The following is an 18,408-nucleotide window of genomic DNA, read 5'->3' on the forward strand; positions in this document are numbered from 1 at the left end:
ACGGACGGTACACTAGAGATTCATCGACCCTCATGGTCGAACAATCATTAATAAGCTGACCTCAACACTCCGAGTCCATCTTTAAAAATCCACCCACGTGCCTATATATTTATCACCTCGTTGGGAAGCAATTTCCGGCCCCAATGCAAAATAGCCCATGGCTCTGCCTCGAGACGAGCACCATTCTACATGGCAATGTTTGGAGCGTTTTCCGAGTCCATATTCCAACGTTAGTTTTTTTTTAAAAAAATACTGTTTTCAATACTTTTTTAAAAAAAAAAAACAAGTAAATTACTGTTTTCGAGTTGGGTTTGTGATCTGAGACTCACCGACGTAAATTACTGGTAGTTTTAAAGAGAGGAGGGACTTGGTGATAATAATGGTATCTATGTATGTTATAAGATAAAACACGTAACTGCATGGACTAAACAATTAGCAACCCACATTTTAAATTAAAAAAAATAAAAACGTAACGCCTTCCAGCCAGAAATCCCAGATAAACAAAAGCCAAAAACTGTAAAATCTAGGAGTGAGGTCATTGTCATTCGAGTAGATGCCACGTCAAGTAGGTCCTGGTAAATAGTTCGAGCTTGCTTAACAACCGCTGATTAGAGACAAAAAGGCAGGGAGTCAGCAATGACAAAGAGAGAGATAAGAGAGAACCACAAATATCTCCGAAAGCAGATGGATTTCTTGCTTGACAGCTAACACAGAATAAGAACAAAATACATTGTCAACCTGTCAGCCAGCTTGCACTGCATGGCTCTCTTTCTGCTATAGATTTCGTCACAGACATAAGTAGATGCTATATTTTATTTGTAAACCAAGATTAAGATTTTCAGGGAAGGACTCCGTCCTTCCCAAGAAAATGTGGCAAGGACTTGCATCCTGGGCTAATCTCAGGGAAGGACTCTCCGGCTATTATAAATACTTACCACTTTTGCTTACCCAAAATGCACCGCAGCTCGATTTAATTCCTCCTAATCCTCTACCTCTACCTCTGCCTACCCTCCTTTTCCTTCCCTGTTATACTTAGTTTCTCTGCTTCTTTTCTTTGGCTTCTTCCTTCCCGATTCTGCTGCAGATATGACTATCCTCTGTGAGCACCCTCCAGCTTTTGGTAGGTTTCCATTGTTCCTCTCTCTCTCTTTTTCATTAATTATCTTCAAGTTCATGTGTGTGCATAAGTATGTATCTTGTTATTAATTGCGTTCGCGTTGATTAATTGTTTCATTCACTTAAATGTGTAGGAGTTGAGCTCGAGGAGAAAAACATCCCGGTTGATCATGATGGCCAGGAAAATGAATTGGTGCTGGATGGAGGATTCGTTGTGCCCGACACCAACTCGTTTGGTCACACTTTTAGGTCTTCATCTAATTATTTCCTTTTCTTTTAATTAGTGAGATAATTATTTTTATTTTTATGCCATTTCGCGAGGCACCCAGGCAGTGGTGCCAGCTTTTTATTGCTATTAATTATCATTTTCATTATTCCGGATGGGTTTGGTTCTCAAGGAGGAGGTTAAATGGATTTTAAACTACACAGTAAAATGGTTTTTTTTCCTCTTGACGACAAAAACTCGATAGAATTTTCGAATGTTTCCCATGAGCTGTCACTTGAGGACCTTCGAAGGAGTAAAGTACATGGACGTACTTAGCTTCGTAGTTTTTTATGGTTTAATTAGTCTGGTAATGTGAATTAAAACTAGATTTTCTATTATTTAATAAAGTCTGACAGGAAAATTTGTTGTTCAAGAGACCGAACTAATCCATCGAGCCAACCAGGTGACTAGTTAGATCATAGGTTAGTGCCAGCTCGAGATATGGCTACCAGATTCGATTCACAGTCCCCGATCAAATCATCTAATGATAGATCAACGTGTCGGATCAACATGTTTACTTATAATATGTCGATTATTATATTATAACTAAATTCTTTTATGCATGATGACAAAGAAAACTTGGTCAAGAAAAAACGCCAAGGTTTGAATCTTTTACTCCAAGCGATTTTTTTTCTTTTTCTTTTTTCTTTCAAAGTCAATTCTTGACCTAGTAGATAAGTTCAAGTCAATTAATTAAATCCAAACCTGACCCAGATCGACTTAATGAATTTTATATCGATCCATTAACAAGCTGAGTTTGACAGCCAGTCTCTATATGAAGTAATCAGTAATAAATAACATTTTAAATGTTTTATAAATTAAATCAAATCCTAATGCAAAATCATTTACATTTAAATCCCACGTTGTAGGTGGGTAGAGTTTGGTTTGGTTTGGTTTGGTTTATCTCAAAATTAAAAATTATTTTTTTTTTAATTTAAAATACCTTTATTTTATTTATAAAAAAAATTGTGAACATAGGAGGTAACGATCCATAACCTATATTATGTGCCGAGAGTCGGTTTTAATAACAACAGTGCTTCCTATTCTAGTATAATTAATTTTAGTGAAAAAAATTTCAAAACAAAATCTAGACAAAATCATTTATGCGATAATTTATTTTTCTTAATAAAAATGAAAATAAAAATAAAAAAAATCTTGCTTCACTGTTAATGGACTGTTGTAATAAATAACATTCCATAAAGATATGATAGGTTGATGGGCCGGTCCGCATGTATCCTAAGTCCAACTTAAAGTCTCGTTGATCCAACTAGACAGACCTAAGCCGACAAGCCTTCCTCTCTTCCCTTACCAGCCTTCGTCCAATCCATCAAACAATAAAACTTTTATTTAATTAAATATTCATTTAAATTTCAAATATTTATTGCAGCTACTAATATAAGAGGTTTGCCTCCTGGTAACGAGAGAAGAACAAAAAAAAAAAAAAAAACAATGTCGCCTCTTTTTATTTTTTGTTTTTAGAAAACTATGTCGCTTCGTTTCTTACAAGTCTTGACTTTTCTGTCTTTTTTTCTGTTTTGTATTCCTAGTATTAATTGTACTGTCTCTTCCTTTATTATTTATAATGTCTAATAACTTGTGAATTATGAAACAGGGATTATGATATAGAAAGTGAACGTCAAACGGGAGTGGAGGAATTTTATCGAACAAATCACATTAACCAGACTTATGGCTTCGTATGCTACTCTGCCATGTGTATTTTTCCAGATATATTATAATTAACAATTTGCGAGCATCAAATTCTCCATTTTAGCAAAATTAATTGATGATATTCATGGACGTTCCTTTTCTCATATATGGTTTTTTTTTTTTTTTTTCTTGTGATAATAAAAATGCAGGTAAAAAGGATGAGAGAGGAGTATGGGAAATTGAATAGGGTGGAAATGAGCATATGGGAATGCTGTGAACTCCTTAACGAATTTATAGATGAGAGTGATCCTGATTTGGATGAACCTCAAATTGAACATTTACTGCAGACTGCTGAAGCCATCAGAAAAGACTATCCCGATGAGGACTGGCTGCACTTGACTGGCCTTATCCATGGTACACAAAATCATGGCAGCATAGGCTATAAGAATTTGAATACTTCTGCTGACTTCGATTAATAATAGTCACGTCTGATTAACTTGCTTCTTGATGCATCTTAGATCTTGGAAAGGTTCTTCTCCATCCTGCTTTCGGGGAGCTTCCTCAATGGGCTGTTGTAGGCGACACATTTCCTGTAGGATGTGCCTTCGACGAGTCGATTGTTCATCACAAGGTCTGCTCTTGATCTTCCGATCGATAAATTTGATATTTTCTTGTTGGTCAAACATGCTTCGTTAATTTTTTTCTCCCCCTCCCCGTTCAAGTTTCTAATATAATCTGTGCATATTTGTATCAGTACTTCACGGAGAATCCAGACTGCAACAATTCTGCTTACAACTCTAAATATGGAGTGTATTCAGAAGGTTGCGGGCTTGACAGAGTGTTCATGTCATGGGGCCATGATGACTACATGTATCTGGTACTAATTTCTGACTTGGTTTTTCTTGCAACAATAAAAATCCTTTTCTATCTGCTTATAAAGAAAATAAAAAAGAAGGGAACGATCCTGTTCTTTCTAATTGTGATGCGTCGAAGATTAAAAATTCAGACAAGAATCTCATTGAGGTCACAGGAGTCTAATTTTCTTTCGGGTATTGATCGTTACAGGTAGCCAAAGAGAACAAGACCACTCTACCATCTGCAGGTCTTTTCATTATAAGATACCACTCTTTCTATGGTAAGTAGAAAAAAGATGGATTGCTTTAAGTGTGTTAATACTCTAATTTATAGTTACAATATTTAACCATCGAATATTGTCTAATTTGCAGCTTTACACAGGGCAGGCGCATATAGACACTTGATGAATGAAGAAGATGTTGAGAATCTGAAATGGCTCAAAATATTCAAGTAAGAATCTTCGAGATGGATCCTGTTATTGGATTTTGTGATGTATAGGATTCTATTCAAGGGATAAATATTCTGTTTTGTGCTGTAATATGCAGTAAATATGACCTTTACAGTAAAAGCAAGGTGCGGGTTGATGTTGAGAAAGTGAAGCCATACTATCTCTCACTCATTGAAAAGGTAAACAACAGTTGTCGGTCAGAATAATTTTCTATGAGATTCATATGGGAAATTAATTATTTAACGTTGGAAAAATTTCACCAAACTGGGAGCCTGATTATCATGAAGTCTCTCTTAAATGCCAGTTTTCTTGTTCTTGTCTAATCCTCCTATAATTTATTGCAGTACTTTCCTGCAAAGCTAAGGTGGTGAATCGGTCGGGAGCTGGATACAAGGCAGTGATCGTCCTGGCAGTAGTTTTGTTCTGTGTTTTTTTTTTTTTTTTTTTTTGTCTCCTGTTACGGGGCTGGTCTGCGTGGTTGGAGATTAGGTTGCCGTTCCTTGGCTTTTAGTTCTTTGTAATAATCCGAAGCAGGTCATCTATATGTGGTTGGCTTCCTGGAGAAATCGAACCCTACAGTTTAGTAATGGTATCTCCTTCGAGATTTCAATCTCGTTTTCTAAAATATCTATGCTTGAGGGTGATTCTATACATGCTGTGGCATCGATGCATAAGCTCAATTAACCATGAGAATTGAGCATTGGCGTGGCAATTTCACTGGGTTAATCACGTATTCAATATCACTTAACTTGGCTGGATTGGAGTTGGAGCATCTTTTGATACAAGTTAAAAGGAAAAATAATATTTATAAATACAAAAATTATATATAAATATTAGATGATAATAATATAGATAATGAGATTTCATTTAATAGCTTAAACTTTTAATAGTTCTGGAATTAAGATGGTATTTTTAATATGATATCAGAATCTTGATAACTAAGCAGTTACAAGTTTGAATCTCACTATCCCTATATATTTGATAAAAAATTAAACACAAGATAAGTTTCAAGTCTAAAAAGGGCTTTTTACTTTGAGAGAGGATGTGTTAGAAAAATAATATAATTATATATTGGAAACTCACTTAATAGCTTAAGTTTTTAAATATATTAAGTTTTTAGATTGTGATTGTTCTTTCACAATACAATTATGCTAATCACTGATGATTTATTATATAAAATTATATTTTTAAATTACAAGAATTAATTTTTAAACATGATTATTGGTTGGATAAGTAAGATTTTCTACATGAATTTATTAGGATATGATTTTATAAAGTGCTATAAAAAATAAAAAGAAATGTTGAAAAAATCAGGTTAATTAATAGGGCTGCCTAACAAGTGAAAAGGACCCTTCACCTAGATCGATACGACTAATTGCCATCCCTTGGCATGACCCTCACTCTTGGCTACCGCACGGCCTCTACTCGTTTCCTCGACATCGTTTCCGTCCTCAAAGTCCTGTCTCTTTGCTGTAAGATCTGGTTGCTGTCCCGAAACAACTGTGACAAATACGAGATACAAACATGCTTTAGGTTGTAAGGAACAGGTTTGTTGATCGGAGGAGATATCGAGCAACGTGCTGTAGTAGCTCCCGAAAAAAAACAGACGCGACTCGAGAAGATACAACACATGATTGAAGTGTTTTTCTTCCAGGATTTCATAATTTGGTTTCCTCTCGTCGTGGGCAAGAGGAATAATTTTGTATGTTAGCTTGAGGAAATTGGATAGAGAATTCGTCAAGGGAAGAAAGCCAAGATGGACACCTTGTACCGACTAAACATATGAGATAACATAGAATAGCACGCCGCCTCTTTGAAAATTTTACTTGAAATTAGAATTAGGTGGAAAAGAAAATATAATAGGGTGTTTGATAGTCAGTTTAAATATGTTTTTTTATTAAAAATATTATTTTTTTTATTCTAATACGTTGAAATTAAAAATAAATTTTAAAAAATATATATTATTCAGGAAATGCAGTTGTGGTTGAAGTTGCAATTGCGAGCTGGGTAGGTAGTCGGTAGATTTTAATTTTAAGCCCACCATTCTATCTCTCTTGTTAGGTGTATTTATGTGTCTATGGCCCTTCAGTTGATTTGATGTGAAGGTTTTTTTTTTTTTTAAAAGGGTTTTTTATTTCTCTCACTCTTACGTTTTAATTGGATGCCGCCAGTATTTATGAGTTAATAATAACTTTTATTTAAACCAATTTATTACGTCATGTGGTGCTGAAAATAATTAGACAGTCATTTTCGCCAATTTTCCATCTCGCCTACTTTTATTTTCCCTTCTCTCCCCCTCTCTCTCTCTAAGTAAAAATATAATAAATTAGAAGGGAAAAAAACATAAAATAATGAAAAGACTAAGCTATAAAAAAAAAATTAAAGCACAAGAATTAAATTTTTAAAACACGAGGGCAAAAATTAATTATTATTTTTTGGCCATAGGAAATAAGTTACGATTAACTCTCTTTTTTTGGCATATACTTGGAGAATAGATCATTCGATTTAGTTTTTGGTTTATTTTATTTGTTTTTCTGAACTGAAATCAAATCACACTTATACAAGACTATATTATATAAATTATATGTTCAAGTAAAACTTTCCAATTCAAGATTTTATTGTTTTTTATATTTTTTTTAGTTTTTTTTTCATTTTAAACATGGTTAAATTGAAAATAAACAACTAAATGGAATAAAAGTAACATGAAAGAAACCAGATCAGACTAAATAACGGTGCTTCGATATGGTTTTTTGGTTCAGATCAAATACTCCACAGTCATGGCTTAATTGAATATTTATAAATCTAGCTATGATTCATCCCATATCGATTCCCTTTGGTATCACAACTTTTTCATTTAATCTATTTTAAAATAAAAATAAAAATCACACGAAAAAAGAGAGGAAAGTAGTCTGACAGGCAATGCAGAAAGTGCCTTTATGTGCCTTTATGCAGAGGCTTGAGCATAGCTGTTTATTTATTGAACATTTCTGTCTACGGCATTCTTGCCAATGCAAATTGATTTCTCCTCACAGCTCAGCATGTTGTAGAGTTTTACCTTTTTATTTCTTCTTTAACTGTGTTCAAGCACCTTTTTAAAATGTTTTTTATTTATAAATATATTTAAATAATATTTTTTTATTTTTTAAAAATTATTTCTCACATAAACATATTAAAAATAATCTAAAAACATTAAAAAAATTATTAATTTAAAGTAAAGCAAAAAAAATTAAATTAAAATTTTTCAAAAACACTTTTGAAACGCAAAAACAAACATGTTATGTTTATTTACACGGTGGATTTCACGTTTGCGATGAACCACAAGGTAATAGTTATTTGGTAATGCTAAAACACATTTTACTATTCACATGGACCCATATAAAATTTATTTAAATAACAAGTTTGCGGAGAAGCAGTTCTCTCATCCGCTTTCCGCAAACCTGTTCACTCTCCATTATTCACGTGGACAGTGGAGTCACTCTGCACTGTTCCAACCAGACCGGGTCCGGTCCAAAGTTAAATGCATTAAACCAGGTCTGACCCGGTTAAAAAAATATCAATTTTTATTTTTATTTTTAATTGTGTTTTATTTGAAAAAATAGAAGGATATTGCTTGATAATGTAGTATTTGCAGAATTTGATCACAATCTCAATTTTGTTCCTAGTGATATTTTACATGATGTTATTGTGCGCTTAAGAAACCAAGGAAACTGTAGTCCTTATCGGATATATTTCGTACGTGATGAAATTATAGATAGTTTAATGGAACAATAAAAAATATTTGATATAAGTATTATTTATTTCATGATATAATAGCAGTAGTTAAATCTACAATATTTAAATTAAAAACCATCAATTAACCTTAATTTCAATCACAATTTTAACTAAACATATATAAATATCAAACCAACCTCAACTAAAAATATTTTTTGTAAAACAATTTTTTTCAAATCATAACCACAAAATCTATCACAATACCAAACACACAGGTGCTCTTTCCTGGTGTCATCTTTGATCACCATGACCAATTTACCGTTTTATAAAATAGTATTTTTTTTCTTTTTAAAATCTGTATTTTTATTCTAATTTTACAATTTAATATTTAGTTTATTAAAAATCAAGGTTAATGATTTATTATGGTTTGCTTTATATATGGTTAGCTTGATCTTGTAATTCATGTTATGGGTTTGACAAATTAACTCAATTTTTTTAATTTTTTTTAATTAACATTTTAGAAAAAAAAAATATCCTTCAACATTGATTTGGTTGATAAATTGAGGTTAATGACTTGATGATTTATTTTAGTTTGTTTTCTATAAAGTTATCTCGATTTTATAGCTCGAGTTATGGATTTGACAGGTTAACCCAATTAACTCGAGTTTTTTTGTCTATTTTAATTGATATTTTTTCAATTTGATCATTCAGCATTGAGTTGATTATAAATCAGATTTCATGATTTTTTTTGTTTATTTTATATGAAGTTATCCTAATTTTATAACTCAAGTTACATATTTTGCGAGTTAACCGTGTAGATTAATATCATTTTATTATGTCCTATCTTTAGATTGATTTTTTTTTTCCAATGTCAACCTTTAACAATGGATTTATTGAAAACTAAGCTTTATAATTTGTTTTTATTTACTTTTCATGAAGTTATTACACTTTCACAACTTTGATCACGAGTTTAATAAGTTAAACTGGGTTAACTTGAGTTATTTTTTTGTTAATTTTCTTCAAAGTTATTATTTATTTGATTTGGCAGATTGGAATATATATATATATATTTGATATATATATATTTTTTTCTTTTGCTTTCTATAAAGTTATCACGATCTCGTCACCTATATCATGGGTTTGGCGAGTTAGCTCAGGTTGACTTGAGTTATTTTTTAAATTTGTTTTTATTCATCTTGTAATATTGAGATTGTTTATCTCGAGTTGCGGGTTAGCTTTTTTTTTTTATTCTTTTTATATATTTTTCTTTTTCATTTTATCATTTAGTTGATTAGGAATCATGCTTATTATTTATTTATTATTATTTCTTTTTATAAGTTTATCTTGATCTTATTGCCTTGAGTTGACTTGGGTTTTTTCTATTATTTTTTTTCAATTGATATACATTTTTTTAATTTTATCATTCAATATTTTATTGATTAGTAATTGAGCTTTATAGTCTATTTTAATTTACTTTACGTGGAGTTATCTCAGTTAGGTGATCCGAGTTGCAGTTTTGATAGATTAACTCAAGTTTACTCGAGTTTTTTTTTAATTTCATATTTTAATATTAGTTTAATTAAAAAATAATTTTTATATTTAGTTTTGATTTACTTTTTGTATAATTATTCTATTTTTATGAACCAAATTATAAATTTAACAAATTAATTTAGATTTACTCGTGCGAATGCCATATATTTTCATTAGATATTAAAAACATGTCATAGTGCAATTTTTTTTACTCAAGCAACATTTTTTACAGTTTTCAAATTATCTTTAAACTCGTCTGGTTCACTCTACCACAATTTTTTTTTTTCCACTGAAAATACATCAACAACTTCTAAATATTTTTTCACTTCAAGAAAAGTGATCTAACCCGCAACACCTTGCGAACAATGATCTAGTTTTGCTAACTATTTTACAAAGGCATCCATCCATCCAACTAGTATTTATTTATTAATATTGTTCCAGTCTTTGCAATTTCGTGACGGAATTAGCGTGTTCTGAATTGAATTTCCTTTTCTTTTAAGTTTTAAGTTTTAACCGGTAAACGGACGAAAACTCTCACTTGGATAAATTGACAAACACGAGGTGGGCCTTATTTTAGTCTACTTCTCTTCTCTTTTCTTGGATCGAGAATGGTTTATTGTTTTTCTTCTTTTAATGATTCGGACCCCATTTCAATTGGGTTTTCTTTCTTGTACTAGTTGATTGCTGGGTTCCTGTTTGACTCTTGTATTTCATTTCCATTAGGATTTTGGATTTAACACTCTCTCTAGTTGCTATTTGCTGTATTCTTGGTTTTGGATTGAGTTATTGCATCTTTGCAAATTCTGGTTTCTGGGTTTTAGCAATCCATCGTGAACTCTTTGCTGACTGAAATAAGATTTAAGAAATGAAAGGGAAGACTGGGGCACCAGGAAGTCACTTTGTGTTGAACACAGGAGCCAAAATCCCTGCCATTGGACTTGGAACTTGGCAGAGTGGTGGAGACCTCTGTGTCGAAGCCGTGAAAACTGCCTTGTCTGTTGGTTACCGTCACATAGACTGTGCACATCTTTATGGGAATGAGATTGAAGTTGGGGAAGCCCTGAGCGAAGCTTTTAATGCTTCGCTGAAGAGGGAGGATGTTTTCTTGACTTCTAAGCTCTACTGCACTATGAATTCCCTTAATAAGATTGAGAACTATGTGAGGGTTTCGCTTAAGAATCTTGGAGTCTCGTATTTGGATCTTTATTTGATGCATTGGCCTGATAGCTCGGCTTTTGGTGACGCAACCGATCCTCCTTCGAAGTCGGGGAGTGAATACAGGCAGTTTTTGAATCGATTGAAGCAAGCATGGAAAGCCATGGAAGGTCTTGTTGACTTGGGTCTTGTCAGAGCTATTGGTGTCAGCAATTTCAGTGTCCAGCAGATCAAAGAGTTGCTGAAATTTGCAAAAGTTGTGCCTGCGGTCAATCAGGTTGGGCCATCATCCTTATTGACTTCTGTTATCCATTTGAACAGATTTACATTTCAGGTTGTTCCTTTATTGATTTAGACAAAAGTGTGCTGTTAAATTAAATGTACAAGGTATAAGGTCCGACATCTATCTTCAAATAGCAGATTCGTGTTTTACTCCTTCCTCCACAGAGAATCATTTTCTTAGATCTAAAGATGGCCTGAAATGTGACTTTCCAAAACCACCACAACCATCCGATGCTTCTTTCTTTTGAGGCTGACCTTACACTTAAAACTTGAAACAGTCTGTTTCCTCTTCTGGACTTCTTTGAACCATCAATATAACATAGTTCATTGTCTCGAGGCATTGAATTTGTTTTAAGCAAGCAGAAGAAAGGAGAAACTAGTTGAAGATGCATGGATAAGAAATTTATTCATCTAGTTCTGTGGCTGCTGGCAAGTATATACGCTTTCATGGCTTATCCGTGACTATACGTTGGTAACAAATCAACGGAAGTCATTTAATCTGTATTTTTTTTTTCCATTACAGTTTGTGCGGGATGTAATTGGTAGATCTCTGTTGCAAATCTAATTTCATATCTGCCCATCTAATTTTGACTTGTTATATGCATGCTGTTCCTTAAAAATTTTCTGGTTAAAATGTGTGAATATAAGAGTTAATACTTAGATTCAGCGCATCTTCTCCTTGTAAGTGAAATATTAATTTATGAGAAGTTAGAAGAGGCAATGCTGCTTACAATAAATATACAAGGAGATAGAAAGAGTTGAGGAAAGGATTTGTCTAGGGAGCCCAAACTTCATAACAAGTGAGAATGGCAGTTAGTGTATGAAGAGTATAGAGAAATTCTTGAGTGATTTTACATGGTAGAATGATAATTAATTAGGATGAATGACTTAGCTGTTGATGTATAAATTACTTTGCATATAATATTACAATAAGATAATTCAGAGAATCTAATCATATAGAACGAGCCCAAAAAGTCACTTACTGACAATGAGGGGATTCATGATGGAATGGAGGTGGCTTCCACATACAAGAAAGTTTTAAGGTTGGCATATTATATGGTGAAAAGTAGCTCTAGTTTAGAGACAAATAAAAGAGTAACATGTTTCATGAATGACACATGGTTGAGATTTGAACATTCTTAAAGTCAAGAAGAGCGTAATTTGAGCCTGCCATGATGGTTTTCCCTAAGACATCCGATCATCATTAAATGAAATTTCATTCTAGTATCCTGCCACAGATCTCTAATTGACTCAATTTGTTCCATGTTATGAGATGAAAACAGTGAATGTTTTCAACAAAATAACTTTTACATATAAGTATACACATTAATAATCATGATTGCCATCAAAAGGATTAAACAAGTTCTTTTTTTCTTTTTCTTCTTATTCCTAAATTTTTTCTTCATTATTTCCAAACTATTTTATTTAACACCTGCATGTTTTCAAACCAGTGTGATATAATGACATTGTCATTGAAATATAGATTTTTCATGAATGTGAGTTTCTTGATTGATTTATTCGTTATATTAGGTTGAGTTGCATCCTTTTTGGAGGCAGGAAGAACTGGTAAAGTTCTGTCAATCAAAGGGTATTCATGTGTCTGCTCACACACCTTTAGGGGTTCCCACATGGAGCCCTGGACCATCTGATAGTGGATCAGGGGAAGATGAACCTGGCACTCCTCGCATATCATTTAGGAGGTCAAGATCAGTACACGGGCCCATGCTGAAATTGTGTGTCGTTTCAGAGATAGCAGAAAGCCACAAAAAGACTCCTGAACAGGTAACTTTTGCTCTGTTATGCATGTCCTTTTCTTATATCTGCCGTGTTACCTCCTTTTCCCCTACATGTTATGTTGAATATTTTTTGTTGTTGCCATGCTTGCCTTGACCCTGCATTTTATGTTGATTTTTTTTTTGTTACCTTGGTTGCCTTAAATAGCCAGTCGCTTGTATACCTACAGTTGCAATTTTCTTGTTTCTGGTTATCAACTTCATCTGCAGTGCTAATATTTTTATTACTGATAGAACACCTGGATATATTGACTAAGAATATGTGTGCGCTTATCTGAATGTCAATGTTAAGGGCATTGATTTAAAAACTAGGGCATTCACCATACTTATAATTGGTTCCTGAAACTAGAGAAAAACATGCTGACAGAAATTTGTCATAGCTGCATAATAGCGAGGACTTCATTTGCTTTGGATTGTTAAGAGGATACACTTAAGACCAACTTAATTGTGCAAATATGAATCCACTCACCAACTATATAGCATGAATTGCATGGATCTTAAAAGTGAGCATGCGATCACTTCCTCACAAAATAAGTCCTAGAGGAAAATTTGTGCACCACACAATATGGCAACATGACTAAAGGATCATTACTTAAGAGCAACTAACAAACTACTATACAGTTAATAATGGTGCTTGCATTCATTTTGCTGTATATGTCTAGCAGACATGTGGCTTGTCCAGTACCTTTACCAGTCACAAAAGCTTCAAGCGTCAGTGGGTATTGTCCTTGTACATGCATTTGCATTCCATTCTAAATGCTTCTAAAACTTCCCGGATGTTCCATTTGCTGTGATAAAATTTAAAGCTACCTAGTTTTTTTTTCCATATCCATCAAGGTTGTATGAAATGGAAAGTACATCACACATGGTCATTTGAAGGTCACATCTCATTTTAGTTTGTTCTGGAAGTTGACTGAACTTGAATGGATCAAAACAACCCAAATATGAAGCATTATTCATAGATAGAGCCAATGGTCCTTTAACATCCACATAGGTTTGAATGCCAAACTAGGCTGAAGTCATATTGACAAATAAAAAGATGGATTTGGAAATATAACGATTCTCATACAAGCAGTGGTAACTAATAATCTGGAGATCCCCGATACATGGATAAACTTCACATGTTCTTTTCTGTTCAGGAGTGTAGACTTATCCTCATCCTCCTCTAGTATATAGATCAAAGTTCTCAAATGTCATTGTGGTCATCGGGCATGCATGGGAAAAGCTACCATTTAGAGTCATCCATGATATTCCATCATAATCTCAAAACAGTAGTCATCCATGATATTCCATCATAATCTCAAAACAGCGTGAATGCTTTATGGCAAGTCATTTGTCAAACAAACTTGGTGTCTTTCATGGCATTAAAGGTTACTAGGATTAATGATTGAATTCATTTGATAGTTGATGTAGGATTTAGATTAGAGATTTGACCTATTATTTGAAATATCCCCATGTTTGGTCTGATTAGTGATTTTGCAAAACAAGAATATACAGGATTAGTCAACAAGTCCTTCATTTGTGGAAACCTGTTTATAGAGGACCTGAACCAGCTGAACAGAAGCTCTAAAAATCTGGTTTAATTTCTGAAGAGCAGCGGGATTAGATATGAGAAATTAAACTTGATCTTACTATCTTAATAAAGCCATGAAATGTTAAAATTTGCTTTCCAGTAACCTTGAAACTGCAACTCGAGAAATTTCTGCCTTAGCAATTGAAGAAAAAATGTTGTGCAGGACAAGAAATAAAAAGAGAAAGAAGCGAGAAAAAGTAAATCTGTAAGTGAAATGCAATCAAGGACCAATTAGATTCCATTAGTTATTTAATTTATTGTTTTTCAGGGACTTATCAGACCTTTCTATTCTTTTAAGTTTCTATTTTGTTTGGGGTTATGTTAGGGTTTGCTTCCAGCATAAGTGCATCTACCACTTTGTTTTGGATCTGCTATTTTGTGATGATTGATTATCCAACTGAGAATTCGAGACTACGATAATTTTTCTTTCTTGTGGATTCTATGAAGACCCTAGTGGGTCTCTAAGGTTTTATTTGGCATTTCCACTATTATTTTATTACCCTTTTCGACATCAATGTGCTCGAGAACAATTCTGAAGCACAAAGTGAAGTGCATTTATTGGAAGCTTGTAGTTGAAGCCAATGTCTTCACTGCTGAAAAATGCACACTATTTGTCCAATTTATGGTGGTTTGGTTTTTGGTCTCAATGTTGCTTTATCCTAAGGAAGAAAAAAGGATACCTTTTTTCTAGAAAAGGGGAAAGGATAACTAAAGTCAGGAATTATTTGTGCCTTGTGTGAATTGATGGGAGCAAAAAGGAAGTCATTTACCCTTGTTTGGTTGGAAAGTTTAAGCACAAATATCTAAATATGCTCTGCACTATAGGAGGATGCATGGAATTCTATGGTTGATAGTAATTGAGAAAAAAATAGAAGCCAAGTTGTATTCTAGTTTCTAAGGTTGATTGTAATTAAAATAAAAACCAACAAAGTTGGGTTTCCAATTTCCTCCCCTCCTTAACAGTCAACTTGGGATTTTGGCTTCTTTCACTGATTGGACTGACAGTTACATTTAAGGAAAAACCCTCCCATCTCTTTCAGTATCCTTCCTTTTCCCTCATTAAAAGTCTACCAAACAAGCTTGAAAGGTTCATTTCTCTCTATTTGTTCCTTTCATGTTGAACCCACTGATGGAAACATAGTGAAAATCATTATAGACTGTAATCAAACATATTTATGTCACTATCAATCTAATGTGCTTGAATAAAAAATTAGAAATTGAAAATTCTCTAAAAGCTATCTATGTTTTTTTTTTGTCACCCTAGCATCACTAGGGTCAATGGTTCCGGTTGTTGTAGTTTGTTCAAGAAAATTTTACGATCATTTGGATCATTAAAGTTATATCTCTGCAACATGTTTGATGTTCCTAGAAATTATGGTTATCAATATAGAAAACAAGAAGATAAAATGGGAGAAGAAAGAATAGAAGAGAATTAAGGGAACACAAAAAACACAAAAGAGCAAAACAGAATGGCAAACCCTATATTTTGATCTATTATATGGTTCTATTATTTTTGTTTGACATGGATATTATTTGGAACCTTTTTGCAATACTAAGTCACTTTATTTCTGTCTTGGTCATCTGTAAGTCAAGGGTGGTTAAAGCAACTATCGTTTGATTCATGGAGCTCAAAAGTGTAATTTGGGTGCCTGCTGATGATCTCAAGTATTCATTTCGGTTTTATTTTCTGTGTGTCATTTCTAATTGACATCTGTTTCATGTTTTGAAGAGGGTAGTAACAGTAAGTTGTTATAAATCTCACTAGTGACCATCTAAACTAGTTGAAGTTCATTTTTGAAAGTTAATATAAGCATTGAGCTCTTTTCAGTTAGCAGGATATTGAAACTTTAAAGCTGTCGCTATAATGGTCTGCTTTTTGGAGAAGTTCATTGAAAAAACAAATTGAGAGTTATTTGCTGCTGAAGATAAGCTAACGACTGAAAGATTCTTCTTTTATAATCTTAGTTCGGGCTATTTTATTTGTTTTTATTAGATCATGATTTTCTTTCAATAACTAATTTGTGCATGCATTAGGCTTTTGCTTTTTGGCGTGGTGGCTGATATGTTGAAATTTCAATTTTTTTTTTTCAGAAACAATTAAAATATTATGCTTCTTGGACAACCTTGCCTGGCAGTGTTTTTTTCCTCCCCACAGTAATGACTCGTGTTATGGCCAGTTTTAGAGGGTGTTGAGAATTGAGAGTGTAGTAACGGTTATTTTTTAAAGTGTTTTTCACTCGAAAAAATATTAAAATAATGTTTTTTTTATTTTTAAAATTCATTTTTGATATCAAAACATCAAAATGATCTAAAAACACTAAAAAAATAATTTGAAGAAAAAAAAAATCAAATTTAATGAAAAGCAGGTTGAAACTCACTCCCACTTAGTCAGCATTTTTCTGCGAATGTCATCCTATTATTTCATTTACTCCCTTCTCCTTTGCATTTACAGACTTTCTTTTGTATTTTCCAAATTCTTCTCTGGTACAGAAAGCTGTATTTTGTTGCAAATCCAACTTGCTTGACAGATTTATTCCCAGAGCAACGGGAGGATTTTTAAATTAATGTTTTTTTTTTCTTCTCACCCTCTGATTTTCTAACTTTAGGCGATGTGTTCACAAAAACACACACTAATGCCCCTGGTGACCTATGGAATCTGACCCTAAAACATCAACTGGCCACTGCAAAATGGGAATCTCCTACCAATTTTTGCTAAACCAAGAAAATGGGCCTGCCTGATGAGAAAGCAGACTCTGAACCTAGAGCTCAAATAATATCAACATGCTTTTTTAACTTTTAAATATGATTTTACGTTTCATCAAAGAGTTAAATGAAAAATATTGCATTCCTACTTGTAGCTTGACAGGTTGATTGTCTTCTCTGTTGTAGGTTATTCTACGGTGGGGAATGCAGAGAGGTACCAGTGTCCTACCCTGTAGCCTTAAGCCCGATCGCATAATGAAAAACGTAGACATTTTTAGTTGGTCTCTGTCTGATGACGAGTGGAACCGCTTGAATAAGATTGAGCCACAGGTATGTTTATTTGGAAATGGCCCTCTAAATAATCTATCAGACACTGGCTACATGTTTGGTAGTGGTCCCCTTCAAGCTGTGCGTGAGATAGAAGACGATATGGAGTCCAATGCCTGATATTTGATATTATTTTCTTGAGATAGTGTGCCATTTATGTTGAAAGATGCCATCATTTTATGAGTGCTCACTGTTTGTGAGATTTTAATTTCGTGGATGCCGAATAGGAAATCTAAAGTGACATTCTTATTGATTGAAATCAAATTCTTTTCGTTTGTAAATATGGGTGTTTCATATCTTTCCATATGGTTGTATGCTTGAATGCAATCATCAAGAAGTGTTACTCTCAATGAATCTCCAGAGCAAGTCACTCTGTAAAGTTCTAATTTAAACTGCAAAGTAAACCCAGCAAATGATTGCTGTTACATAATACGCTGAAATATAGAGAATCTACCACATGATTTATTTCTGAAAGTTGCGTAAGATGATCACGTATTTGTGTTGTCCTTATGTTTTGTGATTGCTATTATTTAAAAGAAAAAAGAAAAGAAATCCTGGTTATGGAAATGCTTATAAAACTTGGTTATGGCCTTTCAGCATCACTTTTTTCTATTTACTTGTCAATTCTTGGACTTAATTTTTCATTTGAATATTCCTCATCGATTTTTTGTTAAGATACATACGTTTTTTTTTATTCAGAATTGAATTGAGATGTGTATTTCGCACGTTTCAACAGGAAGTGATCTTTTCTTTTAAAGTTTACTTTGTGGGATATCCATAAACTACTACTACTACTTTTGTAGGATTCGGAGGAAAGCCTGTTCTGTTCCATGCTGCACTATTCATTAATCTCAGCATATTTTTTCTATTTCCAATTAGATTTAGTTTGTTGGATTGGTTTGCTTCGCAGTCTGGAATCTACTTGGAACTTGGTTTATTGATCTTGCGTTGAAGGTCCATGTATATTTTCCATCTTCGTATTGGGTCTTTCAGTTACTGGAGT

The 18,408-nt window shown here is 33.3% G+C and overlaps 2 protein-coding genes across 4 annotated transcripts; both read left to right on the forward strand.

The window, feature by feature from the left end:
* The first annotated feature begins 769 nt into the window (after window positions 1–769).
* Window positions 770–4,956, forward strand: LOC118055005 (inositol oxygenase 1). Of its 2 annotated transcripts, none has more exons than XM_073411157.1 (10): window positions 770–1,120; window positions 1,251–1,365; window positions 2,994–3,075; window positions 3,238–3,442; window positions 3,547–3,659; window positions 3,783–3,905; window positions 4,094–4,163; window positions 4,255–4,333; window positions 4,447–4,510; window positions 4,676–4,956. In XM_073411157.1, the coding sequence occupies exons 1-10, from the start codon at window positions 1,087–1,089 to the stop codon at window positions 4,700–4,702; spliced, it is 912 nt and encodes a 303-aa protein (XP_073267258.1). In that variant the 5' UTR covers window positions 770–1,086; the 3' UTR covers window positions 4,703–4,956. The 2 variants fall into 2 exon arrangements, with proteins under 2 accessions (XP_073267258.1, XP_034922691.1); XM_035066800.2 differs by having other exon boundaries at window positions 774–1,120; window positions 4,429–4,510.
* Window positions 4,957–9,825: 4,869 nt separating this feature from the next.
* LOC118055012 (aldo-keto reductase family 4 member C10) lies at window positions 9,826–17,686 on the forward strand. 2 transcript variants are annotated; one of them, XM_073411162.1, is made up of 4 exons: window positions 9,826–11,004; window positions 12,540–12,791; window positions 13,468–13,521; window positions 17,265–17,686. In XM_073411162.1, exons 1-4 carry the CDS (start codon window positions 10,438–10,440, stop codon window positions 17,523–17,525), a joined length of 1,134 nt encoding a protein of 377 aa, XP_073267263.1. In that variant the 5' UTR covers window positions 9,826–10,437; the 3' UTR covers window positions 17,526–17,686. The 2 variants fall into 2 exon arrangements, with proteins under 2 accessions (XP_073267263.1, XP_034922703.1); XM_035066812.2 differs by lacking the exon at window positions 13,468–13,521 and having other exon boundaries at window positions 9,835–11,004.
* The last annotated feature ends 722 nt before the right edge of the window (window positions 17,687–18,408 follow it).

The sequence above is a fragment of the Populus alba genome, chromosome 8 (assembly GCF_005239225.2).
Source record: "Populus alba chromosome 8, ASM523922v2, whole genome shotgun sequence".
NCBI lineage: Eukaryota > Viridiplantae > Streptophyta > Magnoliopsida > Malpighiales > Salicaceae > Populus > Populus alba.

Bases quoted from the DNA above. Each gene is read 5' to 3' on its own strand.
- LOC118055005 (XM_035066800.2), top strand. From the start codon at position 1,087: ATGACTATCCTCTGTGAGCACCCTCCAGCTTTTG. The intron at 1,121-1,250 runs GTAGGTTTCCAT...TTAAATGTGTAG, and splicing joins TGAGCACCCTCCAGCTTTTG to GAGTTGAGCTCGAGGAGAAA. The intron at 1,366-2,993 runs GTCTTCATCTAA...ATTATGAAACAG, and splicing joins TCGTTTGGTCACACTTTTAG to GGATTATGATATAGAAAGTG.
- LOC118055012 (XM_073411162.1), top strand. From the start codon at position 10,438: ATGAAAGGGAAGACTGGGGCACCAGGAAGTCACTTTGTGTTGAACACA. The intron at 12,792-13,467 runs GTAACTTTTGCT...TATGTCTAGCAG, and splicing joins ACAAAAAGACTCCTGAACAG to ACATGTGGCTTGTCCAGTAC. The intron at 13,522-17,264 runs GTATTGTCCTTG...TCTCTGTTGTAG, and splicing joins AAAGCTTCAAGCGTCAGTGG to GTTATTCTACGGTGGGGAAT.